At 40.1% G+C, this 16979-nt stretch overlaps 2 protein-coding genes across 12 annotated transcripts; one reads left to right on the top strand and one right to left on the bottom strand.

Moving 5' to 3' along the window:
- Positions 1-1272: 1272 nt before the first annotated feature.
- LOC113462162 (uncharacterized) lies at positions 1273-16666 on the bottom strand. Of its 11 annotated transcripts, none has more exons than XR_016398092.1 (4): positions 16375-16515; positions 16141-16240; positions 10620-10692; positions 3907-4043 (listed from the first exon to the last, which is right to left on the bottom strand). XR_016398092.1 is itself a non-coding variant. In XM_088709503.2 (2 exons), exon 2 carries the CDS (start codon positions 2854-2856, stop codon positions 1708-1710), a length of 1149 nt encoding a protein of 382 aa, XP_088565629.2. In that variant the 5' UTR covers positions 2857-4043; positions 16375-16580; the 3' UTR covers positions 1273-1707. The 11 variants fall into 11 exon arrangements, 1 of the variants encoding a protein (XP_088565629.2); XR_016398088.1 differs by lacking the exons at positions 3907-4043; positions 16141-16240 and adding exons at positions 8416-9027; positions 9150-9517 and having other exon boundaries at positions 16375-16654; XR_016398094.1 differs by lacking the exon at positions 16141-16240 and having other exon boundaries at positions 16375-16654.
- Positions 7989-9216, top strand: LOC103710235 (transcription repressor MYB5-like). The gene is made up of 2 exons (XM_008795890.5): positions 7989-8347; positions 8559-9216. The coding sequence occupies exons 1-2, from the start codon at positions 7989-7991 to the stop codon at positions 9214-9216; spliced, it is 1017 nt and encodes a 338-aa protein (XP_008794112.1).
- Positions 16667-16979: the final 313 nt, after the last annotated feature.

Here is a 16979-nt window from a genome sequence, read left to right on the forward strand (position 1 = left end):
GACTATAGGTGTCCTGCAGATACTGCCAAGCCATGCATAAATGCCATAATGCACCCTCTCAATACTCTACTAAAAAGGAGTATAATCAAGACTACCACTCACTTGATCATGACCCAATCATAAACTAACATCAGGGTTAGAAGTGAGGGTCAAGGAAGTGCAATACAACTCAATATACCACTAAAAAGGCTCTACAAATCTTTGAAATAGAGGAAATGAAATCAATTTACAAAAGAAATCATTTCACAATTCGGAATCAATTTGATTACTCATCAACCTCTCGTAATTCCTCTCAATGTTCCCTCAAATGCATGTACAGAATAATCAAGCATAGAGAATCAAGATTATAGAGGAATCTACTACAATATCAATCAATATGCTCAAGTGGAATCAATTCACACTTGGCGACATTCATGAAAATGAATTAAGGATGCTCATGGTGCAAAGTACATGACTCCCACTCACCTGTCAATCTGGCACAGCCCTGATACGCCTCCAAAAATCTACAGCAGGCAGTGGGGAACTTCTTCCTCTTGTTCCCTAGCTTCTTGCCCAACTATGACATGCATTTACAATACATATAGTCTTGTATCAAGGGCCATAATCTACGTGCCAATTATAATATAGGGAACTTTAATTGATTCAACTCCCCCGTTCCCTAAATTTTTTCTTTTCTTTCTCTTTTTCTTTTTCTATTAATTAACTCATCATTTATGTGTATTAGGGACTCCCTTGCACGAGTACAAGGTCTCCCTTAGCCTAATCTAGGCTTAATACCCTATTATAGCATGAAATCCCTTATTTTCCACCCGGATGAACAGTAACCCGGACTGACAGTGGGTTACTTCATCCCGGTTTTGATCCACTTTCGGGACTCCAAATTTAATGAAATTTTTACCTAACATTCTACACTCATAGGGGATTCTAAAGAGGTAACATGCATCATTATCGGAGGCCGTTTGACCCCCTAAATAATTCACCGAAGTTGGGACTTCGACACAGTTTTTTCGTAATGCCGGAAAAATTTGTCGAAATCCGATTCTTCCTCTTTTAACCACCTCTACAATCCTTATCTGACCTCTCTAGACTACATCCACCCTTTGTATAGCCTAATGTCATCAAAAGACTAGATAGAAATGGATATTTACCTTTTTCTTTTTTGGAAATCGAGGTCCTTGCGTAGAGGAGAAGGAAATCTACACTTTTCCCTTCAGCTGGAAGTGCAACCGAGATCCCTTTCCCTCTCGAATCCCCTTCCTCTTCTTCTTTCTTCTTCTTCTTCTTCTCTTTTTCTTTCTTTCTTTCCTCTCTGTTTCACGCCTGAGACTCCCTCTCTCTCGGTTTCATTCCACCGACAGCACAACCCTCCCAATTAAGTCACATCAAAATACTATTCACCATTTTTTTAATATTATTAATTTCCCATTTTGCCCCTAACACTTCAACATATCTACTGTTATGCCATTAACTTTTGATTCCTTTCCAATTTTACCCTTACCACTTCAACGCATCTACAACTATGCCATTATCTTTTGATTCCTTCCCATTTTATCCCTTATATCAATTTTAAAGGACTATTCTATCCCTTTTATATAAAAAAAAAAAAATTTTGGGGTTATTACATCCTCCCCTCCTTATATAAAATTCGTCCTCGAATTTAAAAGAGTAAATTACCTGATTACTCAAAGGGGTGAGTGTATTTGCTTTTCATATTCTGCTCGGTGTGGTATTGGGAATCAAATAAATTGGAAGTGTTTTACCTTCTATTTCTACCACACAGGTAGGATACACATACTTCGCTTTTATACTATCCCCTACAGGTGTACTAATAGCTAAGAGAATATGCATTAATATCTTATCCTTAGCTAACTTTTTAGCAAAATAAGGGGATACAAATGAATGGGTAGCTCCAGAATCAAATAACACTCTAGCTTTAATCTCATCAATGAGGAGTATACCTGTCATAGCTGCATTCGATGCCTGTGCCTCCTGTGGATTTACCGTGAACACCCTTCCTTGCCCTCTGCCTACTGGAGCTGACAGTTGAGATGGTCCAGCACTCTGCTGTGATGTTTGTGCTTGACCTCTACCTCTGCCTACAGGCTCCCTACTACTAGGCCTGTCCATCTGCACAGAAGGATAGGATGCCAAAGGCACAAACTGCTGGGTGGCACCCTGCGGGCATTCTCTGACAAAATGACCCGGCTGTCCACATCTGTAGCACACTCCCTGACCCATTCTGCATCTGCCAGGGTGCTGCTTCCCACATATGCCACATAATGGCCATGATTGGAACTTGGATTCCGTTCTGGCCATAGTGACCGGAGGACGAGGTACTGATGGTAGAAAAGTATCTTGTGATTGACCTCTTTCCCTCCATTTCCTCTTACGTGGGGCAGGTGGAGCTGAGCATACAGACTGCTCCGTCGGGCCCTCCGAGAGATCTACTCCCTCAGATCTATCTTTACTGCTTTGCTCCTTCCCCACACTCATTTTTCTCTGTTCTCTTTCAGCTCTTTCTTCTTTGTTTCTGGTCTCCCACTGTTTTGCTTTATCAATCAGCCTAGACAAGGTGGGGACCTCTACTGCCAATACTGCATTATAAAGCGGGGAAATCAGACCCCGCCTGAATCTTTCTATCCTGGCAGCTTCAGTGGGGATGATGTAAGGAGCATACTTCCCCAATCTAGTGAACTCACGAGCGTACTCAGATACGCTCATTCCGGGCATCTGCTTCAGCCTCTCAAACTGAAGAGCCCGATTCTGCCTCTCAGCCGGAGACAAAAACTCATCCATCACTGCTTGCCTGAACTCTTCCCAGGTTGGAGGATTCCTACTGTACAATCTGTCCTCCATATGCCTCTGGTACCAGTCTCAGGCATCTTCTTTCATTGTGAGCCCTACAAGTTCTATTGCCCTTGCATCAGAACAGGGCAGTCTCCGTATCATCTTTTCAGTCTCCTCCAGGAATCTCTGAGGATCTTCACCTTCTTCCCCCTTAAACTCTGGGGTTCTGAGCCTCAGAAATTCCTGTACAGTAATCCCCTCATCATCTAGAGCTCGCCTGGCCAAACTTCTTGGCACAGGTACAGGAGGTGGGATGGATACTACTGACGGGGCAGGAGATTTTCCCCGAGCAATCTGCTCCCTCAGAGCCTGATTCTCCGTCAGTAACTGTTCCATCAATGCATCTCTACTTCCTACCTCTCCTTGATCATCAACCCTCCGTCTATCAGCAGGAGGAGATTTTTCTCTTTGGGGCTCGACATGTGCAGAACCCGCATCCAATGCTATATCTGGCTCCATCCTCCTTCCAGGACGAGCAGATCCTCTCCTTGGAGGTATTCTTTATATGTCTCTAAAAGAGTTAAAAAGAGAGGGCAGTCGTTACACACTGAGTCATAATATATTTTACTGAATTGTAAATGACTCATAAATTAACATACAGAAAAACCTTATGCTCCATAGTATAATCCTATACTTAATCCTGACTCACCCTATTGCTCTGACAGGACTCTTCTTAACCTTTGCTCTGATACCAAGCTTTGTCACGACCCCCGCCCCGTTCCCGGCGGGCCGCCGCGACAGTCCTAGGGTGCGGGTAGGCATAAGGCCACCAGCCACCGCGTAGAACCCTACTACCTATCAATCATCAATGAATCTTGAAAAATTTGGCATGATGCATGCACAAAATGATCACTTTTCCTATAGTGACCTGTCAGGATTATCTCAATACATACAACACACTACCTGTCAGAGCAGCAATCACATAATCCGTCACATAATGAACCTGGATAATATATATCAATACATTATCTCAGGCATATAACTCATATGTATAAAAATCTGGTTCCCATTCCATCCATGGTCAAACCCATATCCACAACAGGATCTATGACTGTAACTATACACTATATACAACAGAAGGTTTATAATACACCAAAAGGGAATAAACCTCTATCTACATTATACTATACTATACTATGGAGCGGCACAGCAAGCAGACAATCTCTAACCCTGCTCCTCTCTATACAATACCTGCCCTGCAATCAAAAATATCAAACTGGGGAGTGAGTATATGAATACTCAGTGAGTGGAGTAGAGAGTACTATGCACATGAGACAGAATATAATCATGGCTCGAGATGAAATCTCAAGATCAATAACAAGATGAACATGATCTCAACATAGAGAATATGGAGTAAATCATCAATATCACCACAATCAATATCAACTCATCTGAAGCATATATGGAATAATCAAGTAAACATATATGCTACTCATGAATATGCTCAACAGATCATAATGCTGGAACATACAAATCAGGTGTCAATATGCTGAAATCATCACTAGACAGCTATCGGGAGGTGGGTTTTACGCCCCAGGCGAACCAGCAACAACTCCCTACTGCCATATGCATATATCGAATATGACACCACACCAATATGTAAATCATCACTAGACAGCTGTCGGGAGGTGGGTTTTACGCCCCAGGCGAACCAGCAACGACTCCCTACTGTCCCATGCATATGCAGGATAAGACACCATATCGATAATGTAAATGCTAGACAGCTGTCAGGAGGTGGGTTTTACGCCCCAGGCGAACCAGCAACAACTCCCTACTGTCACATGTATATGCAGGATAAGACACCACACTAATCATGTAAATGCTGGCCAGTATCCAGAACAGAAATCCATCTCACATCTACATACTAAACGGCACCTCGCGGGAATTCTACATCCGCGGAAAGCCATACTGCACCTCGCGGGGTCTTACTATGCCCGGCGGCAAGCAGAATATAAGTCGTAGGACCGGCCGATCCTACGCCTAGGGCCGTGTCCCCCCCTAGGAAGGGACTGGGCTCCGCCCACCCAGAAGGCTACTATGTGCACAAAGGCCGATGTTCAACCCCCATCGACTATAGGTGTCCTGCAGATACTGCCAAGCCATGCATAAATGCCATAATGCACCCTCTCAATACTCTACTAAAAAGGAGTATAATCAAGACTACCACTCACTTGATCATGACCCAATCATAAACTAACATCAGGGTTAGAAGTGAGGGTCAAGGAAGTGCAATACAACTCAATATACCACTAAAAAGGCTCTACAAATCTTTGAAATAGAGGAAATGAAATCAATTTACAAAAGAAATCATTTCACAATTCGGAATCAATTTGATTACTCATCAACCTCTCGTAATTCCTCTCAATGTTCCCTCAAATGCATGTACAGAATAATCAAGCATAGAGAATCAAGATTATAGAGGAATCTACTACAATATCAATCAATATGCTCAAGTGGAATCAATTCACACTTGGCGACATTCATGAAAATGAATTAAGGATGCTCATGGTGCAAAGTACATGACTCCCACTCACCTGTCAATCTGGCACAGCCCTGATACGCCTCCAAAAATCTACAGCAGGCAGTGGGGAACTTCTTCCTCTTGTTCCCTAGCTTCTTGCCCAACTATGACATGCATTTACAATACATTTAGTCTTGTATCAAGGGCCATAATCTACGTGCCAATTATAATATAGGGAACTTTAATTGATTCAACTCCCCCGTTCCCTAAATTTTTTCTTTTCTTTCTCTTTTTCTTTTTCTATTAATTAACTCATCATTTATGTGTATTAGGGACTCCCTTGCACGAGTACAAGGTCTCCCTTAGCCTAATCTAGGCTTAATACCCTATTATAGCATGAAATCCCTTATTTTCCACCCGGATGAACAGTAACCCGGACTGACAGTGGGTTACTTCATCCCGGTTTTGATCCACTTTCGGGACTCCAAATTTGATGAAATTTTTACCTAACATTCTACACTCATAGGGGATTCTAAAGAGGTAACATGCATCATTATCGGAGGCCGTTTGACCCCCTAAATAATTCACCGAAGTTGGGACTTCGACACAGTTTTTTCGTAATGCCGGAAAAATTTGTCGAAATCCGATTCTTCCTCTTTTAACCACCTCTACAATCCTTATCTGACCTCTCTAGACTACATCCACCCTTTGTATAGCCTAATGTCATCAAAAGACTAGATAGAAATGGATATTTACCTTTTTCTTTTTTGGAAATCGAGGTCCTTGCGTAGAGGAGAAGGAAATCTACACTTTTCCCTTCAGCTGGAAGTGCAACCGGGATCCCTTTCCCTCTCGAATCCCCTTCCTCTTCTTCTTTCTTCTTCTTCTTCTTCTCTTTTTCTTTCTTTCTTTCCTCTCTGTTTCACGCCTGAGACTCCCTCTCTCTCGGTTTCATTCCACCGACAGCACAACCCTCCCAATTAAGTCACATCAAAATACTATTCACCATTTTTTTAATATTATTAATTTCCCATTTTGCCCCTAACACTTCAACATATCTACTGTTATGCCATTAACTTTTGATTCCTTTCCAATTTTACCCTTACCACTTCAACGCATCTACAACTATGCCATTATCTTTTGATTCCTTCCCATTTTACCCCTTATATCAATTTTAAAGGACTATTCTATCCCTTTTATATAAAAAAAAAATTTTTGGGTTATTACACACACACACACATACATACATACATACATACATATACATACATGCATACATATACATACATACATACATACATACACACATATATACATACATACATATATACACACATACATACATATATACACACATATATACACATATATACATACACACACACACACACACACACACACACATATATATATATATATATATATATATATTTGAAAACAGCAATTCTTATAGCTCTAACATAAGTACATTCTGCCAAATCAAAAGAAAGTAAAAAATATAAGGGAGGACATGTGTCTCCTACGGATGTATCTAAAATTTTTCTCTTCATTAACAAAATTTTAGGTGACTAATGTGGCTTACTGCGCATTGGTCCTCTTTATCCTCAAAAAAAATTTAGGAAGGAGTGCAGACGATGAAGATTTATTGGGGTTTTTCTTGTGCATATATGCGAGAAAAGATTGATCTCACTCCACCTTCTCTCTCTCAAACACATGAAAAAAAGAAAAAAGAAACTACGATGCTTAATTTCATCATGGGAAATATAAATATCCATAAGAGGCTAGAACTTATATTATCTCCACTCTTGCATAATATCTAAATCTTGGTTTAGTTTTCATGCAAATATTACATTATTTTTCTAAAGTTATTTGTTTCAGTATTTGCTCTTCTAATATACGTATCCTCAAAAAGAATATCAGTTTCTCAAGTACGACTCTAATTTAGTAACAAGCAATATATACAAATATTCAAAATAAAACAATAAATATCTACAATAAACATTTTAATCATTTAAATTAAAAATTAGTTTTAAAATATATTTTTACCTTCTCTACAATCATATCAGTATTTTTTTAACCTTTTTTATGTATAATTTCTTCTTTGAAAAAGTGTTTTCATGGATTTTTTTTTTTTTTTTTTGCGCCGCTGCTTAAAATGCATTTGATTGTAAACCTTCATGATAGCAGTGATTATTTGTTCATAAGAAAACAAAATTGATGCAAATCTCCGTCGAGTACGAATACGGTCATTTAAATATTCATTTGTCGCTTATTTTGTTGGTATTTTCTACGTGCACCCAGTTCAAGATAACCCAGCCTCAAACCATTTGTCAGATAAGTTTTATCCAAGGGACCGCAGAAAATGCTTACGCGGGCCCCAATCCACCGTCCACTTCCATCTCCCACCTCCACATAATCTTATCCTAACACACGGCAACTCACGCGGCTGGACGAGATCAAGTCACCCAGAACGTGGACGGCGATCTTGGGTTCCCGCGTAGAAAGTTTTATGCGGTCGAAGCGTTCGGATCGTGCTGTCTCCTTGACTTGTCTGCGCGGATCCCACTGTGGTCGGTTTGTAAGTTCTAAAAGGATCCGCTGAGACTGAAGCAGCAAAAGCCAACGGCGAAAGAGCAAGAATAGGAGAGAGGGGAGAGAAGTCGCAGAGAGAGAGAGAGAGATGAGGAACCCGTCGTCAAGGTCAGGCCCAGGATCTTCGTCGGCTTTGTCGTCGCCGGCGGCGGGTTCGAGGTCGGTGATGAAGCAGCGGCAAAAAGGAGCGCCGACGCCGTGCTGCAGCAAGGTGGGGGTGAAGAGGGGGCCGTGGACGCCGGAGGAGGACGAGGTGCTGGCGAAGTTCGTCAGGAAAGAAGGGGAGGGGCAGTGGCGGACGCTGCCGCACCGCGCGGGGCTCCTCCGCTGCGGGAAGAGTTGCCGCCTCCGGTGGATGAACTACCTCCGCCCCTCCATCAAGCGCGGCCCCATCGCCCCTGACGAGGAGGACCTCATCCTCCGACTCCACCGCCTTCTCGGCAACCGGTCCAAACCCTCTCCTAACCCCTCATCTCTTTCTTAGGGCCTGAGAGACCTTCCCTTTGTCTTCTATATTTTTCAGCTAAATCCTGGTGGAGCTTTTTCTAGGGTTTTATACAATTATAGTCTTCTATGAATAGATCTCCGTATTTCATGTTGTTCTATGGATGTTTTCTCTGTCTAAAATTTTGTTCTTGGTTTCTCGGAATGAGAGCAGGTGGTCACTGATAGCTGGGAGGATCCCCGGGCGAACCGATAACGAGATCAAGAACTACTGGAACACCCACCTCAGCAAGAAGCTAATCAGCCAAGGCATCGATCCCCGCACCCACAAGCCCTTGATCTCCTTCTCCACGAATCCTGATGCCCTCCTCCCGGAGGGTCCCAAAATCCAGCCGCCAGCAAGAATACCATGCCGCAACCCTAACCCTAACCCTAATGCAAACCCTGCAGGCTCCCCCATACCTTCTGTTCACCAACAAATAAGTGGTGGTCATGGAGGCGTCGGCCCTCATGACGATCGTGATGGCTTCTTCGGCAGCGTGAGTCTGGAACAAGATGATGGATGGCAGAACACCGAGGCGTCTGCTTCCATGGATTTGCAGGGAAGCCAAGGAGGAGGTGACACTGGAGAAGATGATGTCCTCTCCTCCTTCCTCGACTCTCTCATCAATGATGACATTTTCCTGCAGAACCAGCACCAGAATGTTAATTGTAATGACAACAACAACAACGGGCAGATTCAATCAAACGATCCTAGTATATCTTTAGGACCAGGTTTTGGCCTTGGAACATTATGGGAATCTACCTTCGCGTCTCCAGCTCGTCTGGATGAGGAGATTCATGGGCAAGTTGTAGACCATGCAGGCAAGTAGTTCTGAGTGTCTGCCCTTCTGTCATGTGATAATACTTTAACATATGTGTGCAATTCTATATATCCTTGTTGACATGTATTTTGTGAACGTCGTGTATGATAATTTTGTAAGGAAGCAGGGTTCTGTCTGTATGAATAAATTTGTTCGGTGGCCTTTGTAATGGTTTAATAGAATCTTCATTCAATATTTTTCGTAGCTGTCATTCAATGTCCAAAGAGTTCTGCTCGATATTGTTCCATTGCCATTCACTCGCAGCAGACCAGAAGCTACTAATTCTCCTTGCTGCATGCTCATTTGTTGCCTTTTTAATACACACACACACACACACATATATATTAATGATGATGAAGAGAAATACAAGGAAACTTTGTCATGTTATTATGTTGTACGTTGTGTAAGTAGTTGCTTGTTCTATTTTCAGTTTACCCACTAAAGAAAGTACACAGAAAAAAGAGAATGCCAAGGTTTTGCCCCTTCTCCACGAACCAATGCTATATGAAAACATGGATACTTTTCTTGCAGTCATGAGTCTCAACTCAAATGAATTTTTATAGTGTACTTCAATAATCTCATATAGTATGGTGACGAGAATCAGACCATAGAAATGAAGTTACAGTTATTTGTGCTGAAGAGACCTAGTTTGAAATATAGAACTTGCGAGTAATCCTATAAGAGCAAACTTAGCTTCATGGTTTAATGTGCATGTATCTATTGGAAATAAAGTGCTTCACTGAAGCAAACAATCATTTAAATTCTATACGCTAAAGCTCTTTGATTCCTTGTCAGAGCTGTCATATAGCTTGATCTTCAAGGAGTCTGATTCATATGATGGTTGCGGTAATATTTGCAAAAGGACCAGCATGTTTATTTATCGGCCAACTATATTTTATAAGATTACTCTATGTGCTTGTTATGATACCGGAGCGGATGGTCTGAGAAGGTGAATCTGGGGCATATTATGAAGACTATAGACGATCTAAAAGGATAAAATTCATGATCAGATATATGACCATAGAGAGAGGATAGAAAAACAAACGAACTAGATAAAATTGTTAGAAGGATCCTAAGAATTAATAGTTGTATGCAGAAACATCTTGAGATAGAACAAAAAATATATATTTGACGAACAAGTACCATTACGTTGCATTATTTCTTCTAGATGATGGACTCCTTGAATCCACTATTGGTTCTTTTTAGATCTTACAAGAAAAGAGAAGGAAATAGAGAGTTCTCAATCAAAAGAGAAACAAAGGCAGTAGACAAAAGTAGCAGAGTATGCTAATTCATGTTTCTGCCAATTATCTGAGTACCATTCGGAAGCATATGCACCTAGAGTAACTTGCCATTCGTGTGACAGTCATTCAATACAAGGATAACTTGATAAGAAACTAAACTCCGCTTACCTTGAATCTATACTGACCGTGACTTTGTAAATCCTATAAAGCTCTATGATTTTTGGCAAAGTCGATCCCTAAGCTGCAATAACACCATGCAAGGCTCAGTTGCTACAGAAATATACGTGAGGTAATTGATCACTATGTGAGCTGCAAGATATGAACTGCCAATTACCAGGAGCAAGGTTCTTATCTTACCTAATAAACTAATACCTTTATATCCACAAGTAAATATAATTATTACTTCTTCTGGTATTTGCATGTGATAACTCTTAGAATTTGGATCTACGGATTTACAACTGGTGTACATGTAGTTATTGCACTACTACATTATCTTCTTTTAAAGTAAATTGCCTACCACATTATCATATTTGAACATTAATTACCTTACCATTAGAATAAGCATTCACAGAAGACAGCATCAAAGATTTTAAGAAGTATAAATTCAGCGTTGTCTTCTTGGTTCGCAAGTGGTAAGAGCTAAAAGATACTTGAATGAATAACATGATGTGCCCTTGTATGTTTAAATTATATAATGTGGTCTTGAATTTATCAATTAAAAAAGGCACTAGACTAAGCAATTATGACACTGTCAGGAATGAAATGACCTATTGACATCCGTTATGGAGATAATAACTTTAAAATTGATTGCTTCTAAATCAATCTCTTCTCAATTCAATAATCTTAGGAGAGAACCATGAGTTATATCCTTTATAGTGTGCAAACTATGAAGATTATGAGACTCTATTATCATCTTGTTAATTTACACGGTCCTTAATTTGTTTTTCTCGGTTTAAGAAATCAATTTCTATATTTTCTTTTCAAAAAAAAAGGGACAACTACAAGAATAATACATCTATTGGCTCATAAGCTAGGGATATTTCCTATATTGTTTTAAATATCATTCACCTAAAATAATGAAATTAGTTCCCTCTGGGAGGGGTAGGCCATCAGGAGTGCATATGTAGCCTACCACATATGGTTAGATAGAAATACCTAAATTTTTGAAGGTAGAAGGGCGCACCCAAGGACGATTGCAGAAAGGGCTTTGCTTCATGCTGCAGAGTTTATTAGCACTACTGTGGAGGCTTGACCCGGAACAGCGAGAAAAATATAGGACTTCCATTCAACCATTTTGGCGGCCAAGGTGATCTTTGTATCCTGGGATCCTCCTACCCCTGGTACTCTCAAAGTAAACTTCAATGGCAGCGTATTTCGGTCTAGAGGTGAAAGAGGGATCGATTTTGCAATTAGGGACTGTGACGCCAGACATATCACCGCCGGAGGGCGTCGCATCTTTGATGAGACAGTATGTGGAGCCGAGTTGAGGACGGCTTGGAAAAGGGTCCTCTATGCGAGAGGGATACTCGGTGCAGATAGCATCCATCTAGAGGGAGACTCAACTACGGTGCTTGAGTGAATTTTAAGGCAGCATGTCTGTGATGATCAGCACCCACTCCTTCGAGATATCCAAAGGTTCGCAAGAGAGTGACTCTTTTCGAGTTTCTTGTGTCTATTGGGAGGCAAACAATGTAGTGGACTGGGTCGCCTCCTACACGGCACATCATGCGGAAGAGTTCTTTTGGGTGGATCAGAAATCGACTCCTGATCCTCTTCACTATGTACTCTTTTCTAATTTTATAGGGTGCACTCACACATGACTAGTGTGAGTAACCATTGTAGCAAAAAAATAATGAACTTAGTTGTGACAAATAGGGACGGTGTTGGGCATGGGTCAAGTAGGCCATTACCCATACCATTACTCATAGTCGTCCCATACTTGCCTTGAGATGGGGCAGGATGGACAAAGTCTCGAAGCAAGGAAAATGGATAGAGTTAGATACGGCAGGTTAGATGAATCGGCTCAAATAAAGCTATAAAAATTGAGTTTTTTTTTTCATGCAAATCAATATTTTTACCTTAGAAGTAGGATTTATGAAGAGTTCTAAATATCTAAGTTGGATCCGAGGCAGGTTTTACTATTACCCATACTCACCTCGGATCCATTGCAAGTTAGGTAAAACCTTTCCCATTAGATATTCGTTGAGGCAGAGTAAATTGCCACCCCTAGTGACAAAAGATTCTGATGAAATAATTGGTTACATAGAGAACTAATAACAATAAACTATACCATTTTTAGAAGATTGATAGTTTCTTGATGATATTTAGACTAACCTAGGCACATCACCTTGCTTAAATTTTCTTTGAACAAATTAGCTAAAGCAACATGCAAATTTCCTTCCAACTCACCCTCTAGAGAAACATATATTTTAGCCTAACTGATTAGTCAATCATCACACTAAGATGTCTAGGTATATATATTCAAAAGATACATGGCAACTCAAAATAGTTGACGCAATTAACCAGTCTTAAGCTTAGATAGTTGGAATCCCTCTCCTCTTGGAAGAGGTCAGAAGTTCAAGCCTTGGTGGTGGAATCCTCTTCATGATTCTCTTATAAAAAATTAAAAAGGAAAAAGAAAGAGTCAACAATTGAAACCCATTTCAATTTAGAAGACCAATGGGAGGTATCTTGATGGGGTGTTCTAGCATTTTCAAGTAATTTTGGGCGTCATATTGCGGGAGTAGTTTGTGAATAAGGCAATTAGTAGAAAATAGATGAATTTGGATTTCTAAGCTAGACTATAAATGCTTTTTGTGTTAGATGTAAATATAGTCAAAGAATAACTCAATTAAAAGGGCAGCTCCGAAGTCAGTAAGTCAGTCAATTCAGAAAGGCGATCAATGGATTAAGTGGGAAGAGCGGACAGAAAGAGGAGACATTTGCCTCTCTGCTTCTAACCCTGTCTTGCTCCCAACCAGAATTCATCTAAAGTCTTCTGGCCGAGGCTAGCGAAAGGTGGCTTAGTCATGCCAAAAATCCTTATCCCAGGGGATTATTTGCTTAAAAAATCACAGCATAAAGGCCGTTTTGCCACTTAAAAGTCCATTGGCATCATCCGGGATGGTATTTAGAAGGGATCAATAAAGCCAGTGCTGAGATGTGTGAAATGACTGGTTTTATGAATTGGGACTGCAGGCTTAATCAAATTATGGTACACCATATATGGAATGATCTCTCTCATTTTCAGGTGTATTTACGTCAAATAAGGGTTGATTGGGCTGAATAAATTACATAAAAGGAAGAACACTGTCCATTGGAGGGGAATCGAAGGGAAGAGAAAGGCGGTTGATGACTAGTTATCATTTGGGAAGGTCAAGAACCTATCCAAATCTTAAGAATATGCCAAGCCCCAATTACTCTTTGTTGTGGGGACATCTTACACTAGTAGATGGAGTTCGAGACTGTTTGGTTTGGTCTGACCGGACGCTGGGGCGTGGTAGAAATCATTGATGTGATGGACCTACCATGACTTCAGACCTCAAAGAAAATAATATCTAAAAAATATTTTTTTTTGGGACCCAACCAAACTGGCATCGATGGCTGGTGAGGAAGTAGTTCATGGTCATCCGACTCATCTCGCACTAAATGATGCGCGGTTGTACACTCGCAAGGAGGAAAGAGCTACATGGCCCAAGATAACCCATTCGACGTGGTGCCTGATGAATGGCCAGTATTTGCGAATTAAACTAACCTCAAGCCACAACGGATGGGCTACCTATGAGGACTTATGCAGGTATCTATTTAGTTCTATATCAACTATACACTGGGTAAATCTTAAGCACTTATACAAGACCAAAAAACTTAAATAATACCTTCTTTGTTCATTTTTTAAGGTGTGATCTTAAGGTTTAAAAAGTAATATCAGAGCGGATCAGATCCATAACCCATGTAGATTAGAAAAAACTGCAACTTAGATCTTTTGGACTAACTATAAGCTGATCGTGGTGTTTGTGATTAGATTTGAATAGATTTGGATCCTCGGCCTAGCGAAGATATTGGAACTTATGTCATGATTCGTACGAGCTATACTCTTTGGGTAGATCTTTAGTATTTATACCGAAGACTTGGGCCGTGCCTCATACAATACACATAGCACGTGAATACATGATTAAGCCTAAAGAGAGAGACATCAAGTAGTGGTTCCCAAATCATTTATTCACCCAACAACTTTAGTTGGAAATCATATATCTATACTTGGCCAACTGGTGACTGGTAAGTTTGAAAGGTAGTTGATTTTGATCAAAGAGTGCAGCATATTAATTTGCTTCATTTTTTATGTTTTTCTGTGGACAAAGTGATGTCGAGAATGAGACGTGGTTCAACTAGTCAATTGTCCAGCTAAACTGACATAATTTGCTAACTTGTCTGCCCTTTAGATCAACAAGCAATGCAGGCTACTGTATTTATAATGGATTTACTAGCCAAAAGTTGTTTCCTTCATCAAATAATGCTATAGGCGAGTTTTGTGCTACATCACATAACTTTCATGGCCCCACATTATTTGACAAGCGAGGTTCGACAACTAAATGAAGAACGTTGGTTGTTGACTTAGATAAAAATAAAGTGAGGTGTTCAGCTACGTAAGTATGATGGGTGTACGCGCACATAGCCATTAGAGTGAAAAATCATGAACAGCTAGCCTTTTCTGAATAAGAAAATTTCAACAAGACAAGAATACCATTTTTCATTGGTTGTGAATGCGAGCCATCCATACCAAGATGCGCAACAAACATCATTGCTTAACATGCATCTATGGTTATGTTAGATGAAAAGTATAGCGCTTTAGAGAGCCAAGTTTTATCTTCCTTTGGACAAAGTATACAAACTATGCTCACATTGGAGTTAGGACAAAAAAGAGGGAGCCATCTTATATTCTTTTTTTTCATATGCTAATTCAGTTTGCTCCCCTTCATATTATCTCATGAAATGCTTGTTGTCAGCATGTCAGGTTAGAAATTTCCTACTTTAGGGTGAACAAATGCTATATATATATGCTGCTTACAATGAACTTGATATCTTACGACTCACATTACATTTTCTAAAGAAAAAAAAAAGAGAGAAACCTGCTTACATTACTCTCATCATTTTATGAACTTTAATGTTTAACTTAATTTTTAAACATGTTTAGATTTTTCTTATAGTGACATTTGTGAACATTGGCAAGGAAGGTGTTTTGGTTATTGGCTTGTTATTAATTGGAATATTGATTTCCATCTCTTATTATCATAAATAAAATAAAAAACTACTACTGTAGTATGTTTAATTTTTGGTTTGTTGGCTGGTGGCTTTTCCTTCGCCTCCTATTGCCCTTGCTTCAACCCATTTTTTTCTTGAACAAAAAATAGAATTAAAACAGATGCAGATTAAACTAAAGATATTAAGCATAACAAAATTTTGTTCAATTTTGTAATAGAACAACTACAAATTCTTGACCACGAATGCAGCTGGCTCGGAAATCTCTTCCCATTTCTTGTCCTGCACAAGGTTTGGCATGCTCAGAGCATTCAACCATACGCTTGTATTAATGCGGACTAGAAAGTAATAGTTGAGAAGAGGAGATAGAAGGGAAAAATGGCAGATTCAGATAAAAATGCTACCCCTGATCTATTAGGATACCGCAAATCACCTTTCGGTTTTGATCCGTGATTGCTGATTCCAACTATAGCACTGATTCCAACTATGGCAGATTCAAACATGATTTACGAACAAGAAGACCACCGATAGAACTGTTGCACATCATTACTGAAGCGAAAAATAAAACTCACGAATCTAAGCTTGCAAATGACATTTCAAGAACATATAGAGTTCACAGAAACATGCACGGTATCGTTAATAACATTTGCAGCCAAATACAACTCACCTGATAACGCCACCAATTGGAACTCCACGCTACGATGACCATCATCTTTTCTAAAACACTCCGGGTATCCTTACTGAAGCGAGAGGACGTGAGCTTCTCTCCGTGGAGGGAAACAACTAGGAGAAAAGAGGAGGATTGCATAGATTTGTATCATGTGATGCGCACGTAAATTGGCATCATGCACGTGAGAGGAAATTTCTGTGCGTGTTCAACTGAATGGGAGGTAAGAATTTAATTGGCGAGGGAAAGAGGTGTGGCGTCTAACGTTGCAAATTTGGTTGGCTGTGAGTTCGGACCGACCGGTAGCCTAAGGAAATTATTTCACTCGTCAACTTGTGGAAAGGGAGGTCCGAGCTGCAGCAAACCAAACAGTCTAAACCAAGGTTCTCATCTTGTGGTTAAGTAGACCAACCTTTCTTCGACGATCCTCGTGGAGGAACTCGTGTCGTAGCTACCGTGTTGATGGGCTTGGTTGGGTCCATGTCAGGTACAGCCAAATGTCGACTTCGGCCAGCCCAATAGAGAATTGGGTCGAGTTTATATATATATATATATATATATATATATATATATATATATATATATATATATATATATATATATAT

Source organism: Phoenix dactylifera, chromosome 12, assembly GCF_051530095.1.
Source record: "Phoenix dactylifera cultivar Ajwa chromosome 12, Ajwa_hap1_PhDact_Kaust_v1.1, whole genome shotgun sequence".
Lineage (NCBI taxonomy): Eukaryota > Viridiplantae > Streptophyta > Magnoliopsida > Arecales > Arecaceae > Phoenix > Phoenix dactylifera.